A 24978-nucleotide genomic window follows, 5' to 3' on the forward strand; every position below is an offset into this window, starting at 1 on the left:
ATACCTGAACACACTGCTGCTGTTAAATAATTTCCCAATTTGGGATTGATAAAGTGTCTGTCTGTCTATTTATTAGATTAAAAAAACACATCTATGTATTTTCAAGCTAAAGGTGATACACAATATAAACTGTATACTATTATTTTTCAAAGACATGTTACATTTCAAAAGCATATATTGCTATGTTTAGACAAACAATTAAAGACTGCTTTAATTTAACAAATTCTGCAATATAAAAGTGGCAGATTTGCTTTATTAAACAGACCAGTTGCATACCAACACAATTAGGAACATGCTCACATATCACTATATTGGTCTGAAGAGCTGAAGCATTCATACACAATGGATAAAACCGGTGTTGTTTCATTCTATATCTTGTGAGAAAATGATATACATTTAGCATTAAAAACTCAACATACTATTCCTAGCCTGAGGAAGATATGAATAATCAACAGATTTGAATGGAATCTCTAACATTTTCATGTGGAATAAAGACAAAAGAATGATTATACAAATTAGATTTATTGAAATTTGAACCAGAAGATGAAGTCTTAAAAAATGTTTTAAATAAAAGGACATAAAACAAAAAGGTGGATAATAATCCAATCTATTAAATGTATATGTAAAGACATTTTGTCAAATGAAATGACACTGAGCAGGTGATAACAGTAACGCCAGCGTGGATGAAGCTGGTGCAGTTCTTTCTAAAACTAATCCAATAACAGGTCACATTCCGACCATTATTTAAAACAATACTGTAGGTGCTTTCCCCCCGTCTACAGTTTGATGCAGTGGTCGCCAACCAGTCGATCGCGATTCAGAAGGCTCACAGGTCACATTCCGACCATTAAACCATTAAAACAATAGGTGCTTTCACACCGTCAGTTTGATTTGCATAGAGGGATCTCTGTGGCTGAATAGCCAGCGATTAGGTGTGGCGCATTTATCATAGGTGATCAGAGCTAACTGCCTGCCGTCAGATTTCATTTAAAAAACAGATCTGATTTTAAGACTATTTCTGCGCTCATAAAGAATGATAAGAATAAGAATAATGCGTATTAAACTGGTTTCATTCATTAGTGAGTTTATTTAACACTAGAACCGCCAATCGGGTTAATTTGTGTGATGTGTGTTGTGTTTGTGCAATGTAACTTTTTTTCAATAAAATATTAAAGTCTCCCAGTCCGTGACTTTTTCTGAAAGTGTGTTATGTAGCACCCTATGTTGTTAAAAATTGCATTCTAATAGCGGGATTTGGCAGTTTTTGGTAGGCCTATACAAAAACCTCTGGCGGTCTAGTGTTAAGGTAATTAGGTACAGTAGAAGCCCTTTTTTATCAGTAAAAGTTGAATATATAAATATTATTATGAATATGGATAAATACTAGGCTATTTATTATTATAAACGTTAGTCCTTAACATCTATCACTGTGTATATCACCATTCTTTAATTAAATGTTTGATAAGTGCATGCAAATAAGTACAGTAAAACACGTACACAGATACATTATTTTGTATTTTATTGAACAATGACAATTTCAATTTCCACTATGTCCACCTTTATTCTGCACAACCAATGGCAGAACTTTATTGAGGCTTGTAATCAGTCGACTACAGGTGTCTTGGGTCAGCCTTGTCTTCCAAAAATCCTCTATTGCTTGCATCAGCTCCTGCTTCGAGCCTGGTTTAGCCTCCTTCCGAATGTAGTCTTTCATCAAGTGCCAGACCAACTCGATGGGATTCAAATCCGGAGATTCGCGTGGAGTTTTAACCCAGTTCATTCCCTCCACCGCAATTCCAGCTGCAGTCGCGCTGTGTTTCGGTTCATTGTCTTGGAAGAAGCGATGATCCGACCCAAAATGTTCCCTGATGTATGGACCTGCAGCACTCCTTGATGATACTGTTTTCAAAGTAGATTCTGTCCATGATTCCTTCAAAGATAACCAAAGGGCCTGGACCGTGGCACAAAATCAATCCCCAGACATCCGTAAAAATCACATCATGCCACGTTTCCCCAGACTCGATCCACTGGAGGGCTTGTCTCAGCCTTGCTTCTTTGTTGTGATCTCTGATCATTGGAGAGAAACGGGTCCGGCCATATTTCCAGCCAAGTTTTCTCCTGGCCTTGCGTATGCTGCTCAGTCCTAGCGAAACCCCAAAGTCCGCCCAAATTTTCCGCTTTACATCATGAGCCGTGAGCTCGTCGTCAAACTTTGTCGCATTCTCGATCGCAGTCACGATATTGCTGTAAAAGAAAAAGACAAAAGCCATCAGGGAAATGCAGAACTGTCACATGTCAGCTGTCAGCTGTTTACGATACGTGCTATACTGTAGCCTACTATTAAATAAGGTAGGCTACTTACTGTTGGAGTTTTCTTGGACCTGAGCAGCGGGGTTGTTTCTCCTGAAAGTGGTTTCGCTGAGTGCTTTGTGAAACTTCTATGCCAAGGCTTGCAAAAAGTTCTTGGATTTCTCTTGTTGATTTTCCATTTGCCCGCATGACACGAACCTCCTGGGACCTCTCTCGGTTGATGCGCATCATCCTTGCTGTAATAGTAATAAGTAATAAGCCGGTTACGCAAATTAGTAGTCGACAAAAGTAGGTGCGGCTGTATACAGCTATCCTATTGGTGCGTCTATAGACGCACCAATAGCAATCCAGGTGCACGAACACCATGTACGATTCACAGATAAATAGAGTGCATAACTTGCTTTTGGCACAACGAATCAAGGAAAAACGCACAACCTCTTTTTCTGAAGAATGGATTCCAGCAATTTTTACCGGACCCGGAGAAAAGGTCTTGCACAGGTGAGCTGACAGATTGTAAATAGGCCTAACGTATACTCTGCCCTTTAGACCTACTGTATGTGTGATTATTTGTTAATTTCACTTGTGCTTATGTCTAATTGTGTTATATTCTTTATTCCTAATTCCTATAGTCCGCCCCGCAGGTGGCTGCAAAAAAAGTGAAGCCGTCTCCTTCGCCAAAAAAACCAAGCACAGTCAGACTTGTTAAAAAGAAAGCGGTACGTACTATTGGCCCTCATTGTCAATCATTAATACTTACACCATCTCTCTGCTATATTATATATTGTTTATTTCCATGTGACCACTGGTATTCATATATTTTTTCTGTTTCCTATCAGGCCATCACACTTGCTCTGCTCCCGGCGTCTGGTTCGTGCACGGCTAGATTGGGTGACGCAGAAATTCGTGCACTTAAAATCCGGTTGACCGCCACGGAGGCACAAATGTCCGACCTGACTCAAGAGCGGGATGGCATGAGGATTATGCAGCAGACTGCAGAGTCGGAGCGGGCTGCCATTACGTTGGCACAGAAGACTGCAGAGTCGGAGCGGGCTGCCATTACGTTGGCACAGAAGACTGCAGAGTCGGAGCGGGCTGCCATGAGGTTGGAACTTCAGCAGCTGAACACGAACGCCTACCAACCCAGGCGACTGTTTGGGTTCCATGTGGAAGACGCAGACCCACAGCCTATGCAGCCAGATGTGCCAATTCCGGCCGCTCCCATACGGACAGTGCCAGCGGCCAATCCAGCGGTCACTCCGGGGTCGGCAGCAACACCACGACCGTCGGCCACACCTGATGCGCCCACCACCACCAGGGCAGTTTCCTCGGATCGCGAGGACATGTTCTTCGAGGACTGCTTCCAAAAGGGACAGCGTTGCCCTGAGAAATTTGCGGGGGATATGTTAATGGCCATGTTGCCATTTGAAACATATGAGAACACGGTCAGAATAACTAACTGGAGCGGGAGGAAAGGGAAAATGCCCCTTCCCCTCAATGTAAGGCAGACACTTGAGTCCAGTGTCTCCCGTCGGTTCCCAGGCCTGACCACGGACAAGTGGCATAAAATTAGGAACCGGGTAAACGAGAGACTGAGGAGCCCACCGAAAACGGATCCAGAAACACCTCGCCTTGGTTTCCGCCGCAGATAGGCATAGATAGGCCGCAGATAGCCTATGTATATGTTTATATATATTATAAGATTCAGATTTTTTACGATATAATATTTTGTTAAATAAAAACATGGTGATGTTATTTAAATGTATGATCCTATCTGTGACATATCTTAATAATATTACACTCGTAAAAATAAATGGTAGACATATACAATTGTTTCCTCTTTTTATTTCTTCAGTATGTACTGTATGGTGAATTGCCCTAATGTGGGACATTTTTTGCATTTCAGACTTCTGGAATATAGGCTATTGCGATATGAAGCTAATACAATAAATCAAAATCCAGTACCATTCTGAAATCCCCAGTATGTGTCCTAATCAGGGTTGGGTTGTAACGGAATACATAAATCAGAATACTAAAATCAAGTAGGGTAACTGTATTCAGCTCGCGTTACATTTGAAAAACGAGTAATCTGATTACAGTTACTTTCGTAAACCTGAAGTGAATACATTTTGGATTACTTATTGGAATTATTGGTGGAAAGATTTCCTCACAACATTTAATATTCATTACTAAAGGAACAGCCAAATCATCACAGCGCACAAAACCTAATAATTACAAGCCTGAATTATATAATATATAATTTTATACCTAAAACATAAAAGCCACAATAAATAAATCACAATTATTCTAGTTATTTTTTACCTCCCGTATTGCTTTCAACCCACCAGCTTTTATGGTGTTGTTACGTCACTAACTGTAAGCTTGACACTCAGATTAACCTACAGTTAATTTAGCTGCTGGAGAAGAAAGATCAGGGGGGGATGGGGGGAGAGAGCTGTGGTTGATGGGCCATTAGTTGTGTAAATACACAGCTGAGAGCTGCCGTTTCATTCAGACTGTTTAAAAGATGGTAACAACGGACTATTTTTCTTAGCGGATGCATGTCAATTTAAATCAATACATACAACTATTTTTTAAATCAATAAAAACATTTTCTAAATCCATAAAAGCATTTCAATTAATATTGGGAGTCATGTCGTTACTTTGTTGAGAATGTGGCAATGTAATAAGCGGGATAATTTGCAGCGACTTGTTCCTTATGGGGAAAATAACACCCTTCATGCTCAAGATCCCTTGGCTACGCGTCGGCATCCTGATCTGCCGACGAGGCTCCATTAAAATAAAAAATATTTTTAGTAAATTACTGAGTTTAGGCACGTTAATAACGTTTTAATGAAGTTGAATACAGTATATTAATATGTGTCATTGATTTCATGTAAATTCGGCGAACATAAACATAAATGATCGTGGTGAAGATGATGATTAAATTAGGATTAAAAATCAAGAGCCGGGCTGCATTTCCTCCCGTTCGTTTTTTCGACTAAACAACATTATTTTGTTAAATAACAACATGGTGATCTTTGTAAATGATTATATGTCTCTTATTTAGCACAGAGTATGACATCCGTGACCATATTTGTCAACCCTCCCGATTTTCGCGGGAGACTCCCGATTTCATTGCCCTCTCCCGGTTTCCTCCCGGGGTCATATTTCTCCCGCATTTCTCCCGATTTCTGACAAAGTCAGATTTACTCAGGACTGTTTCCACTCGGACTTTAATACAGCTACACCATTGTTTGGTTTCCATGGTAACACATCTCTTTAGTAGCGCGCGCGACAGAAAGTCTGAGAGGGTGAGGCAGATAGTCACAGAAAACAGAACAAAAATCGAAAACTACTCTACTCTCTGCCCACTCCTTTCCTGCCCACACATATGCTCCATCAAGGATGGTGCTACAGGCCGCAAGGCATTGCACTTAGAACTAAAATATAAGCATGTTAATGTTAATCTAACAGCTCCGGCGATCCACTAGCAACCCCCCCCCCCCCCCCATTTTGCATTTTGAAATCCTACGGATTTCTGAGGTCCCAAGGTTGGCAAGTATGTCCGTGACATATGGATTTTAACAAAGTTCCGCTGTACATCCAGCGTACTGTATCTGACTTTATTTCACATGAGCTCCAGTGTGGAACCCCACTGCACCTCCTTCTGGATCAATGATCCATTTCAGTGGCTTCATTATAATTACATTTATGTATCACGGGGGAGGTCTCAAGTCAAGCTGGAGGTTTTCCCTTGAGCGAGGGCAGATCACGTACCAATCACGGCCCTCGCGTTTCAAACTGTCCGAAATGAAGCTCTATATCTGTATGTAATCTATTGAAGATTTTTAATAAACAGGTACTTCTTTACCTTTCTGTATGGGCCCGAGCGTATGTCTGCCAGCATTGTTCAAGCTCCTTTGAAAACTGCAACTGCTCTCCCGGTGGAACGAGATCACGTCGGGGTCATTCCAATTGTTAACTATGTTCATTATTCTCGCGTCCAGGAGAGAAGCTTTAAAATGAGACTAATGGAGTCTCTGGCTTAAGGTTCAAATGGGTACTTTAATTAAAATGGTGCGGTAGTGTTACAAGCAGAATATTGTTCAGGTGAGGAGAGAAAAGCTGCAGTCCCCTCTCGCAGTCCTGGCCGTGAAGAAGAGACCCCACAAAGCTCCGTCACCTGACTATACATCTCATTTGGCTCCTCCTCTTCAATGGCGGCTGTTGCATAATCTTCCGCCCTCCTTTCACCAATGTCCGATATCGCACATAACAGAGGATTTTGACATTGTATATTCAATACATAACTAAACACGCCTTTTCCCATCATATTCTCTTTCATGACTTTTCATTCATTGCATTTTAACAGCTACAATCGTTACTTTTCCTTAAAACCTGAAGTCAAGCTACTGTTGGTATTTCGGAGATCTTTTCCGGAATAGCTTTTCAAAATAAACTTTAACCACAGGCGGAAATTAACAGGAAGTATTTTCATGCATTCAAACGTCCCACCACGAACTTCCGGGGAACTATTGAGTCTCCCTGAACCACGTGACGATCAAGCATTTTGGACTTCCGTTGTCGTAACTCTCTCTATGGCGCTGGAACCAGCGCCGTATCGATGTGTATGTAGTTACATCAATATTTGAAAAAGTTAAATTTGCTAATATTTGAGGATTAAAATAAAATAAGAAGCACTTTATTGATACCAATTTGGGAAATGTTTGCTTTGCAGCAGTAAAAGACAAGGCATTGTACATAAGACAGTTAACAGACTAGAATTAAACAATCAAAAATGTAAACATCTCAAATAGAAATAAAATAGCAGAAAATATACATAGTGTGAACAGCTATCTTACCTGTTAACATATACATGTTAGGCTACCGTTGCCTTGGTTAGAGAGCCTGTTGCTGTTGTTTATTGCTTTGAATTGTTTAAAACAAATATTATCTTCTTAAACTTGAATGGTACTCAGGAGCATCTCTTCCTAATGTTTGATATATTTAGAGGGAGGTGATGGGAAGGAAGGCTTCAAAATTCAGATTAGATTAATTTCTACCATTTCTTTAATTCTGTTACGGTTGAGTGAAGGAAGTAGGACCTAAATGCAGATTACACTGATATTGCCTTTATTTCAAGGATAAAATAATAACTTGGACAAAACAGAACACTCACCGGTGAACTCAGTCACAAACAAAAGACGAACCAACACTGAACACAGGAAGAGACAAGACTAACTACAGGGAGGGGTAATCACAAGACGAGAAAAAGCCGGGCAGGGGAGGAGAAACACAAGGTCCACAGGTGAACACAATCAGACAACTAGACACACCAGGGAAACTAACAACATGAGGAAAAACACAGGGAAAGGACCAGACAATATACCAAGAGGTAAACATGACAGGGAGAAGAGCAAAATACCCAAAACAAGACATACAAAACGTGACATAACACAATAATCGTAACAGAACCCCCCCCCCTCAAGGGACGGATTCCAGACGTCCCTAAAAAAAAAAACCCCACAAAAGTCCAAAACCTCAAGCACGGTGGGTGGAGGGGGTCCGGAGGAGGGACGCATCACTAGGCCACCAGGGTGGGTGGAGGGGGTCAGGAGGATGGGATTTTGGGCTGACAGCCCAGGAGCACAGCGGAGGACTCGGAAGAAATCTCGGGCGGACGGCCCGGGGGCAAGGCAGAAGCCGAGAAGGGGGACTCGGGCGGACGGCCCGGGGGCACGGCAGAGTCCAAGGTGGGGGACTTGGACGGACAGCCCGGGGGCAAGGCAGAGTCCATGGTGGGGCGAAGGCCACAGCGGGCGAACTCAGAGGGCCGAGCATGAGGGCGAAGGCAGCGGCAGGAAGAGTAAGGGGGCCGGGCCCGAGGGCGAGGACCGCGGCAGGAAGACTCAGGGGGCTGGGCCCGAGGGCGAAGACCGCGGCACTCAGGGGGCCGGGCTCGAGGGCGAAGACCGCGGCTCTCAGGGGGCCGGGCTCTCAGGGGGCCGGGCTCGAGGGCGAAGACCAGACTGCTCTGGAGGCCGGGCAGGACCCGGTGCTGGCCGAACAGGAACCGGAGCCGGTGGGACAGGTTTCGGCAGGATCCCCCACGGAAGAGGACCGGGAATTGTCAGGACCCCCGGCGAGACAGGTGATGGCGGGGCCTCCAACGGAACAGGACAAGGGGTTGGCAGGACCCCCGGCAGAAGAGTTGTCGGCGGGACCCCAGAGGAACAGGACATGGGATTGGCAGGACACCCGGCAGGAGACTGGTCGGCGGGACCTCCAACGGCACAGGACATAGGGTTGGCAGGACCCCCGGCAGAAGAGTAGTCGGCGGGACCCCCAACGGGACAGGACATGGGATTGGCAGGACCCCCGGCAGGAGACTAGTCGGCGGGACCTCCAACGGCACAGGACATAGGGTTGGCAGGACCCCCGGCAGAAGACTAGTCGGCGGGACCTCCAACGGCACAGGACATAGGGTTGGCAGGACCCCCGGCAGAAGAGTAGTCAGCGGGACCCCCAACGGGACAGGACATGGGATTGGCAGGACCCCCGGCAGGAGACTAGTCGGCGGGACTCCCAACGGGACAGGACATAGGATTGGCAGGACCCCCGACCGGAGAGTAGTTAGCGGGACCTCCAACGGAACTGGACATGGAGCTGGCAGGACCCCCAGCGGAACCTCCAACGGAACAGGACATAGGATTGGCAGGACCCCCGGCAAAAGAGTAGTCGGCGGGACCCCCAACGGGACAGGGCATAGGGTTGGCAGGACCCCCGGCAGCAGAGTAGTTGGCGGGACCCCCAATGGGACAGGACATGGAGTTGGCAGGACCCCCGGCAGGAGACTAGTCGGCGGGACCCCCAACGGGACAGAACATAGGGTTGGCAGGACCCCCCGGCAGGAGAGTAGTCGGCGGGACCCCCAACGGCACAGGACATAGGGTTGGCAGGACCCCCGGCAGAGGAACAGTCGGCGGGACCCCCAACGGGACAGGGCATGGAGTTGGCAGGACCCCCAGCGGAACCTCCTATGGGACTTGAGTTGGGACTTGAGTAGGAACTTGAGTAGGGACTGGAGAAGGGACTAGAGAAGGGACTAGAGATGGGACTAGAGTTGGTACTTGAGAAGTGACTAGAGAAGTGACTAGAGGTGGGACTGGAGAAGGGACTAGAGAAGGGACTAGGGAAGTGCCTGAGGAGGGACTAGGGAAGGGACTTGGGAAGGGACTAGAAGAGAGACTAGAGAGGGGACTCGAGAAGAGACTAGAGAGGGGACCAGAGAAGGGACTAGCGAAGGGACTTGAGTTAGGACTCGAGAAGAGACTAGAGAAGGGACCAGAGATTGGACTAGAGATGGAACCATGGCTGCTGGGGCCGGAACTGGGGCCGGGACCATGGCTGCTGGGGCCAGAACTGGGTCTGGAACCATGGCTGCTGGGGCCAGAACTGGGTCTGGAGCCATGGCTGCTGGGGCCAGAACTTGGGCCAGAACCATGGCTCTTGGGGCTCGGGCTGCTAGCATGGCCTTGCGACTCCTTCTTTTAGGAGCAGTTTGGAGGCTTCGTGGACCTCCAAAAGCCAGACAAGTTCCAGAGAACGGCTCCTGGACAGGAGCAGGAGCTGGGGCAGAAGCAAGGGTTGACTCCAAACGGACCACACCGATGCGTGTGGTGTCATAAAGGGAATTGGGAGGCAGAGAGCTAGCATGCCTGAGGCTAGCAGGCAGGGGATAACACACCGAGAGGAACTCCAAAATCCAGCCAGGTAAGAATCTCACCAAGCCTGGTTTCTCCATAGTTACAGTTGCAAGAAAAATGTAAACCCTTTGGAATTACCTGGATTTCTGCATAAGTTGGTCATAAAATGGAGGAAGCCACTGCTGTCCAGAAAAAACATTGCTGCACGTTTGAAGTTTGCAAAAGAGCACCTGGATGTTCCACAGCACTACTGGCAAAATATTCTGTGGACAGATGAAACCAAAGTTGAGTTGTTTGGAAGGAACACACAACGCTATGTGTGGAGAAAAAAAGGCACAGCACACCAACATCAAAACCTCATCCCAACTGTGAAGTATGGTGGAGGGAGCATCATGATTTGGGGCTGTTTTGCTGCCTCAGGGCCTGGACAGATTGCCATCATTGACGGAAAAAATGAATTCTCAAGTTTATCAAGACATTTGGCTGGAGAACTTAAAGAGCAACTTCCAGGTTAAAGACACCTGTGAATAAATGTGTAGGAAAATGATGAATACACTAGATTTTCAAAAAGATATAAAGAAATATACACTACAGTGACATCTGGCGTCGTTTTTGTAAGAAATGTTCACTTCCGCATAAAAAAGCCTCGGCACGTGACCTCCCGCGTGTGACGTAACACGGGGGACACAAGGGGGAGAGCGGCCGGTTTAACGTATTAATAAACATGGATCCCAATGCTAGTTTCGACACAGAAGACACAGAAGAAGTTGAACATGAATATTCGAATGCATATGACGGACCACAACCTTATAATTATGAGCCCACTAGGCGTCCAAGAGACCAGGAGCAGCCAAGGATTAGAATAAATAACGGCCATCAGAGAGAAATTGAGCTGTGGTGTGAGGAGAACCAGTGGAGAACTGGGCAGCTATCTTGGTGAGTGACCGGCGTTAGCTACAGAATGTTAGCTAACAACATCCCAACATTGTAAAGTTAGCTATCATATATCAGGCTATAACTAAAGTAGCATTGATAATATAGTAACGTTACTGGCAGGACTGTTGATACTGATCCATAACAGAAACTAATGCGCAAGTACAGTATCAGCCGTATCTCGCGTTACCTAATGCAACTCCACACTATGGTGCTGTGTACCGGAGGGGAGACGCAAGATACGGCTGATACTTGACGATCTGGCGGAGAAAGGTTGTGGAGCCTCCGTTGATATGTCGTTGTAAATGGCTTGATGGAAAGCAGGTGTGTAGTAGGGGAGGGTGCACAGCTGATTGCAGCAGGTGAGTGGAGGTTGAGCCGGGAGCACGGAGTGACAGCCACCACTCACACACAAACAACACAGTACCGGAGGGGAGAGAGAGAGAGCAGCGGAGGGGGGGGGGGGGGGGGGGGGAGATAGAAGTAATACGGTTTCCTGATAAAGCTGTGGAGAGTATGTGCTGCAGGGAGGTGGATGCACAACGCACCCAGGAACGAACGCTAGCTCCGGTCCTTTTTACTGTGGACTCGATGTCCTGACAGGCTGGTATTTGTGCAACCTTGTACAAACACAATACTGCACCATGATTACAAATGGTGAAATGCAATGTAAAACTACCGAAAAATACCAGCTCCTTAAAACACAACTGCTCTACTCAACGCAACTCCACTATACCCGCGGTCAGAGAGCGGAGATGTGTCCCCTATGTGATGTAATATGACGCGTTTGACGTATGACCTTAAAAAAAAGCCGTTTTAAAGAGCAGAGCTCAAAATTGCTGCTTTCCCTCTGAATTCCTGCCCTTATGTCTCGTAAAACATATCAAATCCTGCATTCACTTTTTTAAGTGTAATTTTCAAACAAGTTTAAGCATAAATGTAGAAAAAATAAAAACCTGCAAGATGCTCTTTAAGGCCATCTGTCCACCACTTGAAACTCAACAGAAGATGGGTGATGCAACAGGAGAACGACCCAAAGCACAGAAGTAAATCAACAACAGAATGGCTTCAACAGAAGAAAATACGCCTTCTGGAGTGGCCCAGTCAGAGTCCTGGCCTCAACCCAATTGAGATGCTTTGGCATGACCTCAAGAGAGCGATTCACACCAGACATCCCAAGAATATTGCTGAACTGAAACAGTTTTGTAAAGAGGAATGGTCCAAAATTCCTCCTGACCGTTGTGCAGGTCTGATATGCAACTATAGGAAACGTTTGATTGGGGTTATTGCTGCCAAAGGAGGGTCAACCAGTTATTAAATCCAAGGGTTCACATACTTTTTCCACCCTGCACTGTGAATGTTTACATGGTGTGTTCAATAAAAACATAAAAACATATAATTGTTTGTGTGGTTTTAGCTTAAGCAGACTGTGTTTGTCTATTGTTGTGACTTAGATGAATATCAGAACACATTTTATGACCAATTTATGCAGAAATCCAGGTAGTTCCAAAGGGTTCACATACTTTTTCTTGCAACTGTATCTGGCCCGCCTCTGCCAGAGCAGCCTCTCGCTGCTGAACCCCCGACGCTCCCATCCATCGATCAGAGCAGGTAGCCAAAGAAAAGGTAAAATCCAACAATTCCCGCTCAAAAGGATCTGCTGGGCCCATATTTGGTTGGTTCTTACTGTTACGGTTGAGTGAAGGAAGCAGGACCCAAATGCAGATTACACTGATATTGCCTTTATTTCAAGGATAAAATAATAACTTGGACAAAACAGAACACTCACCGGTGAACTCAGTCACAAACAAAAGACGAACCAACACTGAACACAGGAAGAGACAAGACTAAATCACAAGACGAGAAACAGCCGGGCAGGGGAGGAGAAACACAAGGGCCACAGGTGAACACAATCAGACAACTAGACACACCAGGGAAACTAACGACATGAGGAAAAACACAGGGAAAAGGACCAGACAATATACCAAGAGGTAAACATGACAGGGAGAAGAGCAAAACACCCAAAACAAGACATACAAAACGTGACATAACACAATAATCGTAACAAATTCATGTTGGTTTCAGTAATCCCCTGGTAATTGAGGACATAAGTAATCTAAATGAGAAATGTCATCTTTATGACTTTCAGAAAGGACAGGAGACCGACAGGTGCCTATCAATGATTGTCAACTGACAGTAAATAAATGGAATTCAATAAACATTGAATAGCATGTCATGCAGTTTGTCTGTGCCTTTTCCTCCGTGATGTCCTGGCATATCGTCTCCCCCATGGTTTGCTGTGCTGCCGGGGGATGCTCCAAGCGCTCAGAGAAAGGAGTATGCATGTAAGGTTTCCCCACTGACACAGAGAGGAGGAAAGAATGTCAGACTCAAGTCAGCAGGAGCAATTTAACTATCACAAAAGACAACAACAGCAACAACATATGTGAGGTAATCTTATTCTTCACAAAACGAAGACCACACCATTGGGAAGCTTAAGGTCTGTTTAATCAAAAATAAGGAACAGGGAGAGGCTTTCAAAACTCTGGGAGGTGAGACTCAGGTGCAGGGTAAGGGTCTCATTGCAGGTCTTCAGGCTCCATTGAATCCCACTGGGGTTCTTGTGCTGAAAGAGGGAGACATAGACAGGAGAAAGGGTTAGATAAAGCAACCTAGGATGGGAAATTGATGAACTATTTTAAACTTACCTTGTGTTTTCACTCTCACTTAAGTCCCTCTCCCTTTGCCATCCATCCATCCATCTTCTCCCGCTTATCTGTGGTCGGGTCGCGGAGGTAGCAGTTCCGGCAGAGAGCCCCAAACTTTCTTTTCCCTGGCCACATCAACCAGCTCTGACTGGGGGATCCCAAGGCGCTCCCAGGCCAGCGAAGAGATATAATCCCTCCACCTGGTTCTAGGTCTACCCCTTGGTCTCTTCCCAGCTGGACGTGCCTGGAACACCTCCCTAGGGAGGCGCCCAGGTGGCATCCTAACTAGGTGCCCGAACCACCTCAACTGGCTCCTTTCGACGCGAAGGAGGAGCGGTTCAACTCCGAGTCCCTCCCGGATGACCGAACTTCTCACCTTATCCCTAAGGGAGGCACCAGCCACCCTGCGGAGAAAACCCATCTCGGCCGCTTGTACCTGCGATCTCGTTCTTTCGGTCGGTTCTCTCCCTTTGCCATCAATCCAAAATCAGCTGAGCTGCAACATAATACAGACAGGTAATAATCAACAGAATCACAAGGACATAATATGACTCTGCTAAAAACACTCACCCATAAGTTAAGTTTTTGTTTACTGTTTAGAAGTCTCAAATATGCACTCTAAATCCATATCAATAGCGATGTATCACAAAAATAGTTCTCTTCCTTATTATTGTGTAACGTTAACTATATTATACTAGCTTGAACTCCAAGATGGATATCCTCATTTCACCACCTCCACCCACTACAATCACATGCCCATAAACTACAAGCCTTGGGTTTCACAATTACAATATTATCCCTGAATTCATATGATAAAGACTTAAGCAGTGCTTCATTTAAATAAATAAACAACTTGAAATGTTCATCTTTGATTGATGGGATATGATGAGGCATATTCAGTCTAATAAATTCATGGGATGCATGTAATAATAACAGGGAAAGGTTAGTGTGCATCCACATAGAGCATTTTTGTGTCTACGTGCATGCCAAATATATCATTTTTGTAAGTCGCTTTGGATAAAAGCGTCAGCTAAATGCAATGTACTGTAATGTAATCCATTTTTTAAATACCAAACTTTAAAGAAATTGCACAATGGTTGTAATTGTTGATTATTTGCTTGCACTTATTTTCAATAGACTATTCAGTGGATTATTATTGTTTTTTAGAAATATCTTGACTACCTCTGAAAGCACAAGTTTAGGAAAAAGTATTGTTCATGTATAAATATTATTTATTTTATTATAATATAAATATCTAAGAACTACAACCATTGCACATCTTATTTATTATTGTGGGTGAACAGTAACCTTTCCCTGTGTTATGACATACATCCCATTAATTTATTAGATTAAATAACAATAATCTCATCAATCAAAGATCAACATTTTTAAGTGCCTTGAGCACCGACTGTTCCCGCTGCTAGAAACGGCTGATATCAAGACCAGTGGCGTCAATTCAGCCAAAGCTAAGGTATGGCAAGGTTACTAGTCACATGACTTAACTACAGTATCAATCAATATACATGCCCAGCAAATAATCATAACAAAAGTGACAAGTCTGCTATGTAGCTTTTCTGTGTGGTTAGGAAAATTTGAACTTTTTCAAATGCAGCCTCACTCACATCCCGCTAGCGCAAGTAACTATGGACACAAACACTTAACTACGCACGTCAATCAATCAATTCAGTCAAATGCGCCGTTACGCATCCGTTTTCAGCACCATGGATAGCAAGCGGCAGGGTTAGACAGCAGTAATAGCCTTTCTGACACAATTTCACTCTTTCTGTTCACTTCATTCACTATGTAATTGCAACAATATCACGTGAACATACCAGGTAAACTGCTGTAAACTGTTAAAGTCCAAATATAAAGAGGAGAGGGAGGGAGGGAGGGAGGGAGAGAGGAGAGGGAGGGAGGGAGAAGAAAAGAGAAAGAGAAATCATATTAATAAGATGTTTGGGTATCTTACTTTGAGATGAACTTTATTAATTATTCCACAAGTGGATAACGGCGGGTCCTCAAAGCAGCAAAGTTATTGACGAGTTCATCTGCGTCCAGGGATTTTACGACAGCAGGCTCAACAGCCATCAACATGAGGTTTGTGAGCCTGTCATCGCTCATGGTGGTCCGCAGGTAAGTCTTGACTCTTTTTAAAACGGAAAATAATCTTTCGTTGGATGCAGTGGAGACAGGAATTGTTGCTGCGATCTTGAATAGCTTGATGACCTCTGAAAAAGCGACAGACATGGTCTTCAGTCGTGTCAAAGCCAGCATTATGTTTTTCTCCTCCTCCACGTCCTCCTTCATCTCAAGTTCAAGGAAAGCTTTTGCTGTGTGACACTGGGAACTGAGAAGGGTGGTGTCGATCAGTTCATCATAGAGTTGTGCAAACTGTTCCATTTTAACTACATCCATGAAATGGGGAGATGAACAATCAAATGCCTGGATAGCATTAAGTAGCTCATCATTATCTGTAAATCGGCGATCTAACTCAGAGATGAAGCGGTCCAGTGTTTCAAAGTATAGTCTTTTTTCTTGGTCATCTCCTGTTTGTCTCTGGCCACTGGATGATCCGACAATAAACCCTGCCAAGGCTTTGGACACACTCCGTGCTCTTGCTGGTCGCAGAGGGGCAGTGTCGCTGCTTGGGAGGCCGAGCTCTGTGGAAAATGCCTTGGCTCTGCTCAGTGTGTCCTGGTACTCTTTATCTGACCTCATCTTTTCCAGCTGGGCCTTAGTACTCCGTATGAGGTTGGAAGCCATCGTGATTGCAATGTCTTTTGTCTGAAGCTGTTCAGACAGTCCATAAGTGAGATTTAAGATTTTTTCTAGGACATGAAGACGCACAACAAAAGTGACTGTCAGCATATTTGTCCGAAGTCCAGCAGCTTCAGTTGAACCCTCTGCATGAGCGTCAATAGTGGCATCTAACACAGCTAGTATAGCCTCGTAGCGCAGTTTTATCTTCTGTAGAGCCCTATACCAATACAGCCACCGAGTGGGACAGGTGCGCTCCAAGTGCAGTATTTTGTTGTGTCCCAACTTCTTTTGAGCCTCAATGAAAAGCATGTGTCTGGTATTGCTATTTGCAATACAAGTATATAGTGTTTGAACAACACCAAAAAACTCTGCCATCTCTGGTATTTCAGTTATCGAGCTCACAAGCACAAGATTTAGTCTATGTGCATGACAGTGTATATACGCTGCATGCGGCACTTTTTCACGTATTAAAGCCTGCACTCCACGCACATTACCCCGCATAACACTTGCACCATCGTAGCATTGTGCAACACACAGCTGAATATCTAAACTCGATAATTCCTTTATTATTTTCTGGGCCAGGGATTCAGCTGTCAGGTCCTTCATGTGATAGGTTCCAATGGCTCTTTCCTTTATAATCCCGTCATGTACATAACGGATCAAAATGGCCAGCTGCTCCTTCTTAGACAGGTCTTTCGTTTCATCCACTAACACTGAAAAGTACCGTGCTTCTCCTACTTCATTTATGATTATACTTCTGATATTTTCCCCAATAACTCTCACCATATCATTCTGGGCTTCTGGGGAAGAATAGTGCGCATACCTGCGTTCCTGTTTGCTTTTCACGTTCCTGTCATCTGTTGCAATAACGTCCAAAAGTTCAAGGAAATTTCCTTTATTTTCATCCTCATCTCTCTCGTTGTGGCCACGGAGAGGGAGGGCCTGTCTTCCCAGAAATGACGTGATTTTGAACAAGGATTTGACGTGAGCCCGGTTCTCCTGCACCTCATCTGTCCTGTTTGCGTCAATCCGACTTGCGATGGATTCCTTATGTCCGCTGATCACAGCCTTAAAGTTAGACCACGCTAATGCAGCACAATTGTGTCTACTGCTCCCTTGATGATCCCGGAGATTTTTTTTCATGTTCTTCCAACATGTGTATCCAGTGTCTATGAACACACGCAGTCCATGCCTGTCACCTGTTAAAGTTGAGGCTCCTCCAAAATGACGGCATGCAAAGCAATAAACTGCATCTTCTTGCGCAGAATATTCAACCCAGTCATATTCCTGATACACACTGACATTAAAGCGTCTTCCATTTCTAGTTGGGAAGTGGGTCAAACGAGGACGCCTGAGTCCGTCTGTTTTACATCCACTAATATCCTTCTTCTCTGCTCCAGTTGACCCAGAGGCTGCTACTGCTGCTGCACCCGGGCCTTGACCTTCCTTATCGCTGTCCACGTCTGATCCAGCTCTTTCAATCTGAGAAATTGGTTGGGACTCAGACTCGGATTCAATTCGAGAAGTCGGTGTGGACGAGTTCTCAGCCTCCATGCATGTAGTCTCCGTCTCCCTGTTAGCATCTGCATCCCCGGCGCAGGTGCTGGAGTGGCTAACAGCCTCGTTAACAGCTTGAATCCCACCTTCACTACCTGGTCCTTCTCCCTCTGCTGCTGGGGCAACATTGGAGCCATCACCTTCACCTGCCTTTTTTTTGATAAAAAAAGATTCTAAAGTTCTTTGCTTTCTTTTCATTTTAGTTAATTAGCTTAGCCGAAAAATAAAAAAAACCGCGATAACATGACCCGCTCTGACCTCCGGCGGCTTCTCGTCAGGAGATACCACATTTCAAGATAGGGAGGGGGGATACGTTACGATAAGTATTGGGAAAGATAATATCTAGACTAGAGAAATCGATTGTGTTGTTCTGATTTTCATTTGTATTTAATTTATATGTATTAAATAATAGAATAATCAATACAAATTGACACAGAGTAATTCCATAAATTTATTTTTTTAAAACGAACATTTACATTTTCCCCTGGAGCCAAGGTGTGGCAGCTGCCATACCTTGCCATACCCAATTGACGCCTCTGATCAAGACACTTCAGTGCGCAAATCACAGAACAAAATGCATTGTGGGACATGTAGTTTATGGGCACCATATTTCAATAAAATAAACTAAATATATTCCTTTCTTTTCTATAAAATATTTTCTAAAAAGCACAATACAAATACAAATACAAATTTGTCTCCATTTCAAGAATGGAACATAGCATTCGTACACAATAGAAATGCTATTTCTGAACACAGATAGCATTTTACTCGTTCAATGGCGCGAGGCACCCCCTCTGTATCTGGGCAGGTTTAGCGTGAGCTGAACCTGGAAAACGTTGCAAGGATAAAATCACTTTAAAACTTGCTCGGCCTAAACAAAAAACAAGTCCCCTATACTGATCCACAAATGACTTCCATTTCAAAGCCATGGCCCAGCTACTAGAACCATAGACTGTATATATAAATGGACGTAGGGTCCATGACGTCACCCATAGGATTCTGCAGAGTTGCCGAGAAGCCCTTAGTAGTCGGAGTCGGCCACTGACAGTGACATCAGAGTTCAACTCCCGCCTGCTCCAAATAAGGGCAAAGAGGCGGAGCCGAGGCGGGACCTCCTGCCACCGAGCTGGAAGTTCCAGAGCTAGCTGAAGCTACCAAGCTAAGCTAACATGCCCCCCATCTGCACACTACCATCGCATTTTACGTTTCTAAGGTAAGCGGACATGAAACTATTCAGCAAACTATAAATAATAATCTAAGTTATTGAGTTTTTAGCATAATACTTCAGAATCTTAAAATCCCTTAACGTTTGTATGCAATTGTGCTAAATTCAACACTGGAATCAAGCAAATATTAATATATTTGCATGACATTAGTTATTTATATTTTGAAATCACTTAATTATACGTTTTATACATTTAAGTCAAGCTAAGGTACATGTGATGGTAGCTAGTTAGTGCTCTTACCTGTGAGGCCTTCCAAACAGCATAATAACCAGACTGTATCATTAAAACTAAGTACCAGTTCTAGATCCTTGACTTTAGACAAACAATTCAAAAGACAACATGTATTTAAAGACCAATCTTTATTTGAATGTGCCTCTTAACCTGAGATATTAGTTATACAGTAATAGTATTGACAATCTAAAAAAATTGAGCAACTCAACAGTCAACTTTATATTTCTTATTGTCTAAAGCATTTATTATTTTCATTTTTCCCCTCTCATATTCAGTGTGGACGGATTGAGACTGCGTGGTGTCCAGAGAGCTGCAGAGACTTCAGGGAGAAACCTCCGTGTGATGGACGTCCTGTCTGTTGGTTTGGAGAGGACTGAGGGTCTTTCAGCGAGGAGGACCAGGCCTGATGGAGGAGCTGATACCATAGCTGATACCAACTGCACAGGCCTAGTCTGTCACTTTATTTGACTAAATGTGTTTACTTATACATTTAATAGGTTTACACCTTCTGTCCATATGTGCTTTTTATTTAAAACATGTTTGATTAACTTTTGGTTCACATTTCAATAAATTGTATTTGTATTTGCACTCCTTTTGTCAATTATTCTTACTGAAAATAGATTACACATTCACATCTGACTGAAGATTGGCCCCATTTATTTGTGACGTTGCAAACTCTGCGGTACAAGGCACAAGTGATGTGAAGCTCATAAAGCGAGGTTAATATAAATAATCAGCTGATGGAGAGTAGATGTGGAAATAGGTGCATTCGATCAGCTGACTGTGTTTTCACAATAAAACTAGTTTCTCAGTGAATGTCCTGTACTGGTCCTAAAATCTCATAACATCAGCTTTTAATGTTCCTCTTGGATGTTCTTCTTGACCCTCAGAGAAGGAGAAAATGTTGAGTCGTGTCTTTCAGGCATGTCCTTTCCGAACAAAAATTACAGGAAACATAAAACATATTATTGCAGAACAAGTGTGTTATTTATGAAAGCGGTGTGTTTGTGTGTTTAGGGGCTGTAGATATTTAAAAAAAAAAAATATATATTATTTCAACAGAGCTACAAAGACAATCAGATTATGAATGAACAGTATGAAGTTCATCAACATTGAAATATATGTTATTATCAAAATAATATTTAACTGTTATCAAAACGTAGTGCAACTGTAGAAGCTTGCTCTGTTTTTTTACCACGTTTTTTACAGACAATATTGAGAGATAAATAGTAGCAGTTCTCACTATGTGTTAAATATTTTTGCCTTCAATACATTAAATTAGAAAGCTGACAAAATCATATTGCTAAATATCTAAATGTAACTTTTTGCATGGACAAAACCCTCAACTTCACTGATGTGTAGGTGATCTAGTATTTAGTATTGTTTAATGGAATGTATATCAGTGTATTCAAGTCAATACTTCATTTATTTAAACCAATATCTTTCTTGATTCTTTGTACAGTATGAAAAATAGAGTTTTTGTACCTGTGCTGAAGTTCACTGCTGTGAGGAGTCCAGTTCTGTCTGTCACTCTGGTCCAGCCTGTCTGCATCACCTGGACACCTTAAAGTGGACCTATCATGCTATATTTGCATAATATAGTGTAGGACCATACCTATATAAGGCATATTTATACTTTCTATTTTTCAAAATACCAAACAGATCATGCATTTTAGTCATTACTCATTTCGCTCAATTTAATACTGTCTTTGCATGGGCTGATTCTGTGAGAACAGCACCATCTACAGGCCTGGCATATGTACTACAGCGTCTCCAGCGCTTTCGAACGGCAATGTCCGTGGCTGTCTCCTCCTGATTGGTGGAGTTGGCCTAATAGCCGTAGCGCCACTTTTGTGACGTCATAGAAGTGTTCAAATCTGGATCAGTCTGTATCAGATCCGTTGCAGCCCCTTTTTAAGAGATTTGGGTATGGAGGAAAATAGAGAGGGTTGTGTTTTCTGACACTTGGTGAGTTCCCTGGAACACCGGGGACACATATTCATGTTTAAAAGACGTACAAAAGTGCATTTTGCATGATAGGTCACCTTAAAACAAACAGATATATATGTAAAGTACCATGTGTACAAACAATATAACTGATTATCTGCTGTTGAACATGTTGGATTGTGTATTGTCTGAGTCAGGGTCCTTTTTATTTTACTGTAACTTTGGAAGTTGTGTTACTAATGCTTACTGTTTATTTGATACCAATTTGGTAATGCAATTAATACAAACAGCAAGGTTTGGGTTCGTTCTTCAGATATGACTGTGACGTTAAAGTGTAAGCTCAATAATGAACTCCAGATCAACCAACCATATTGTAATATCTAACTAATCATCTTGAAATACGACATTATTATTTGTAATATACACACATCTTATTGTGAGGTTGATTTCACATACACTACTTCGACGTTAGCTTGTCTACATACTTGAGCATAGCCAATTTAAGTTAACCTTAGCGATGCATACAGTTCCTACCTACATAATAAGATATCTCTCCAAGTTACAAGGATGACCTTATTTTATCAACCTCAAACAGAAGCCGTTTTTTGTACAGAATTATCCCACTTAACGCTTAACATTTGAAGCCTTAACACCTCGGACGTTACACTTTTTCTATTTCTACTCTGTCTATTTTGTTTTAACCTTTATATATATAGTCTATGATTTTAACTTGGAGGCTACTATTAGCATTGTTAGCACAGATGTAGCTCCCACTCGCTTACACGCTAACCCAAGCCTTAACATTCATTACGTAGCCGATTAAAATCATTAACACATAAATAAAGTACTCAAGTTTCACTTACCGCAAAACCGCATTCATGCACAGTCTGTTTCAACCGCAGAGCGAGTCACAATAGTCCGATATATAAGCATGAAGAACAAACAACCACGGTCGGCTTCAGGTTGTGTTCCCTGGATGAACTGACCAGGTAGAGTCCCTGTAGCTAGCTTCACGGAGCAGCGAGCAGAGACGAAGAAGCTAGCAGCAGCAGTCACTTGACAGAGCTGTCACTCAATGTGACCACACCCTAATATATGCATAACTTTAAGGCTTAATATTAATTAAACAGATGAGTTGAGAAAAAATTCACCCCCCCAATCCATATTCATGAAGGGGAGATCTAACTATACAGAGAATATGTTTTTTTTAACCACGATGTAAACATGTTTATTTCTGCTGTAAAGTTGGGAATTTTAACATGGGGGTCTATGGAAATTGCTCCCTTCTGCAGACTGCTCCTACTGGCCACTAGATGAACGGCTAATTACTGGCAGGAACACACACAACCTCTCCAAAACGCGCTAATTTAGTTTCAATATTTAGCCGTATAGTGAGCCGGGACACGGCTAATTACTGGCGGGAACACACACACAAAAACTCTCCGAAACGTGCAAATGTAGCTTTAATATTTGACCGAACAGAGAGCCAAGATACGACGAACACACTCCACCTCACCGAAACACGTTAATTTAGCTTCAATATTTAGCCAAACAGAGCCGGGACACGGCTAATTGCTGGAACGAACAAACAAAACCTCTCTAAATTAAGCTACAAACATAGGCAGTTACCATTCAAACCTTTTAAAAAATCACATGCGCCATAAATAAGAGTAAGAATGCTTGAAACGTATTTATTTAATAAAAGTTTAGATAATCATAATCCTGTAATGTTAGCTTGGTTAACCGACATTTTCATAACACTCTGCCCTGAAATAAAATCTCTTTATAAATATTCAAACACCAGTTAGGTGTTGATTTAACTCCATTTAGCTACTTTTCGTTTTGCCTGAAACCATTAAATATGCAACCACTCACCTCACTTTGCCTGTCTGTCAGTGGTTCATCCAACCCAGTCTCATAAAAAAAAGGTGTAATAACTACGTTGGTCCACAACATGGGACGTAGTATTTCTACAAAAACGCGTCTCTGAAATTGTAAGATCCTTATGTTTTTTTTCACCATTCATTCCAATGGCTGGCGTCTATGTCACGTGATCTTCAAATGTCTCCCTGCAGAAGAAAAAAAACATGGCCGAACTTCGTTTTAGTCTCGGTGGAAAATGCCTATTTTAAGGTTAGTTTGGCCATTAAAATGCGTTTTGATGTCATTTGATGCGAGAAATATGAGTTGTTATTTCAGATTATGTGTGCAGTGGATGTACATGAACTTTAGTTTGCTAGTTATTACGAAGATTACTTCAGGAAATTGTGTCTATAGCCTACAACGTTTTCATTGTTACCAAGGTGGTTGCTAGGGACGCTGCTATCAATATTATTTCTGTTATGTTGTGTAACTGTTTAATGGTGTTATCTTTATTGCTACCCCCTTCCCCGTCAATTTATAGTGTTGGTCCACAGCGCAAACGTATTAGTTTAACAAAATCTGCATCTAAAATTTTGGCATAGATACATTATTTTCCCCTGTGCGATTCTCCATTTACTCAACAATAACACATAATTATCCTTGTGTTTATTTATTTGTTTGATTAATAAACACAAGTTGGAGTCCGTCAGGACCGAGGGTCGGAGCAGCTCATTTGCTTTAGAGAATATTACACCCGGAAGTAAGTATTCTCTCCGCTTCGCTTGGCAAACCCTGTGATAGTCCTCAAGCTCTGTGATTGGAGAGTGTGTTCTGAGGGTTACGCCGTGCGCCGAACAGCACTTGAAATGGGAAGGAACCACGGCAGACTGTCCATAACTGAATCTGAACGGGTCCACCCCGTCCCCAGAACTACACATGCTGGCTATTGTGTTTCGCAACATGTTCTCTATCTATGGCACGTTTCTACTGGGAGTTGTTGTTTTAAAAGACGTTTTCGTATTTCCCATAATAAGAAGTTGCCAGTATTAAACTGTGTACATCCCTGGAGGTTTAGGGGATAAGAAACGCTCAAATTTAAAACATATAATTAATAAATGGGTGAAAATTGCTTAGGCAGCATTAATATATATACCCACATGCCAGCTAAGGTCAGAAGAGCTTTATTTAACAGCTGGTCTTATGTTTGTGACCCCTCCTGTTGTTAATTGCTAAGCCTGAAACATGCACTTGTCAAGGGTCAGAGGCAAATTTTGCAAATATGGCAGTATAGCCATCGATCATCTTAAGATAAGATATACTTAATTGATCCCAAGTTGGAAACATTTGCGTTACATCAGCATGTGTACAGTTGTAAATATGCAGTGGTGTTTATTTGTAAATCATTTAGTATAATCACACAAATTCTGTGTTTTATATTTAATAATTCTGTGTTCTTTATTTATTGATTGTTCAATACCTGACAAGGCCGGAGATTAAATATCTATATACATCCTACAGATGTAGCGATTCATTTCAGACAGTTTGAAACGCGAGGGCCGTGATTGGTACGTGATCTGCCCTCGCTCAAGGGAAAACCTCCAGCTTGACTTGAGACTGCCCCCGTGATAGATAAATCTAATTATAATGAAGCCAGCTGCAATGGATCATTGATGCACCAGGGGGTGCAGTGGGGTTCCACACTGGAGCTCATGTGAAATAAAGTCAGATACAGTACGC

General features: G+C 43.0%; 1 protein-coding gene and 1 long non-coding RNA gene across 2 annotated transcripts; one reads left to right on the forward strand and one right to left on the reverse strand.

The window, feature by feature from the left end:
* Nucleotides 1-1109: 1109 nt before the first annotated feature.
* LOC307032659 lies at nt 1110-6478 on the reverse strand. The gene is made up of 3 exons (XR_013806337.1): nt 6182-6478; nt 2363-2546; nt 1110-2244 (listed from the first exon to the last, which is right to left on the reverse strand). It is a non-coding gene; the product is annotated as an uncharacterized lncRNA (long non-coding RNA).
* LOC307032567 (uncharacterized protein) lies at nt 2742-4148 on the forward strand. Its single transcript, XM_079670643.1, has 2 exons — nt 2742-3026; nt 3147-4148. Exon 2 carries the CDS (start codon nt 3252-3254, stop codon nt 3957-3959), a length of 708 nt encoding a protein of 235 aa, XP_079526769.1. The 5' UTR covers nt 2742-3026; nt 3147-3251; the 3' UTR covers nt 3960-4148.
* Nucleotides 6479-24978: the final 18500 nt, after the last annotated feature.

Source organism: Notothenia rossii, assembly GCF_949606895.1.
Source record: "Notothenia rossii genome assembly, chromosome: 1".
In the NCBI taxonomy this organism is placed as follows: Eukaryota; Metazoa; Chordata; class Actinopteri; order Perciformes; family Nototheniidae; genus Notothenia; species Notothenia rossii.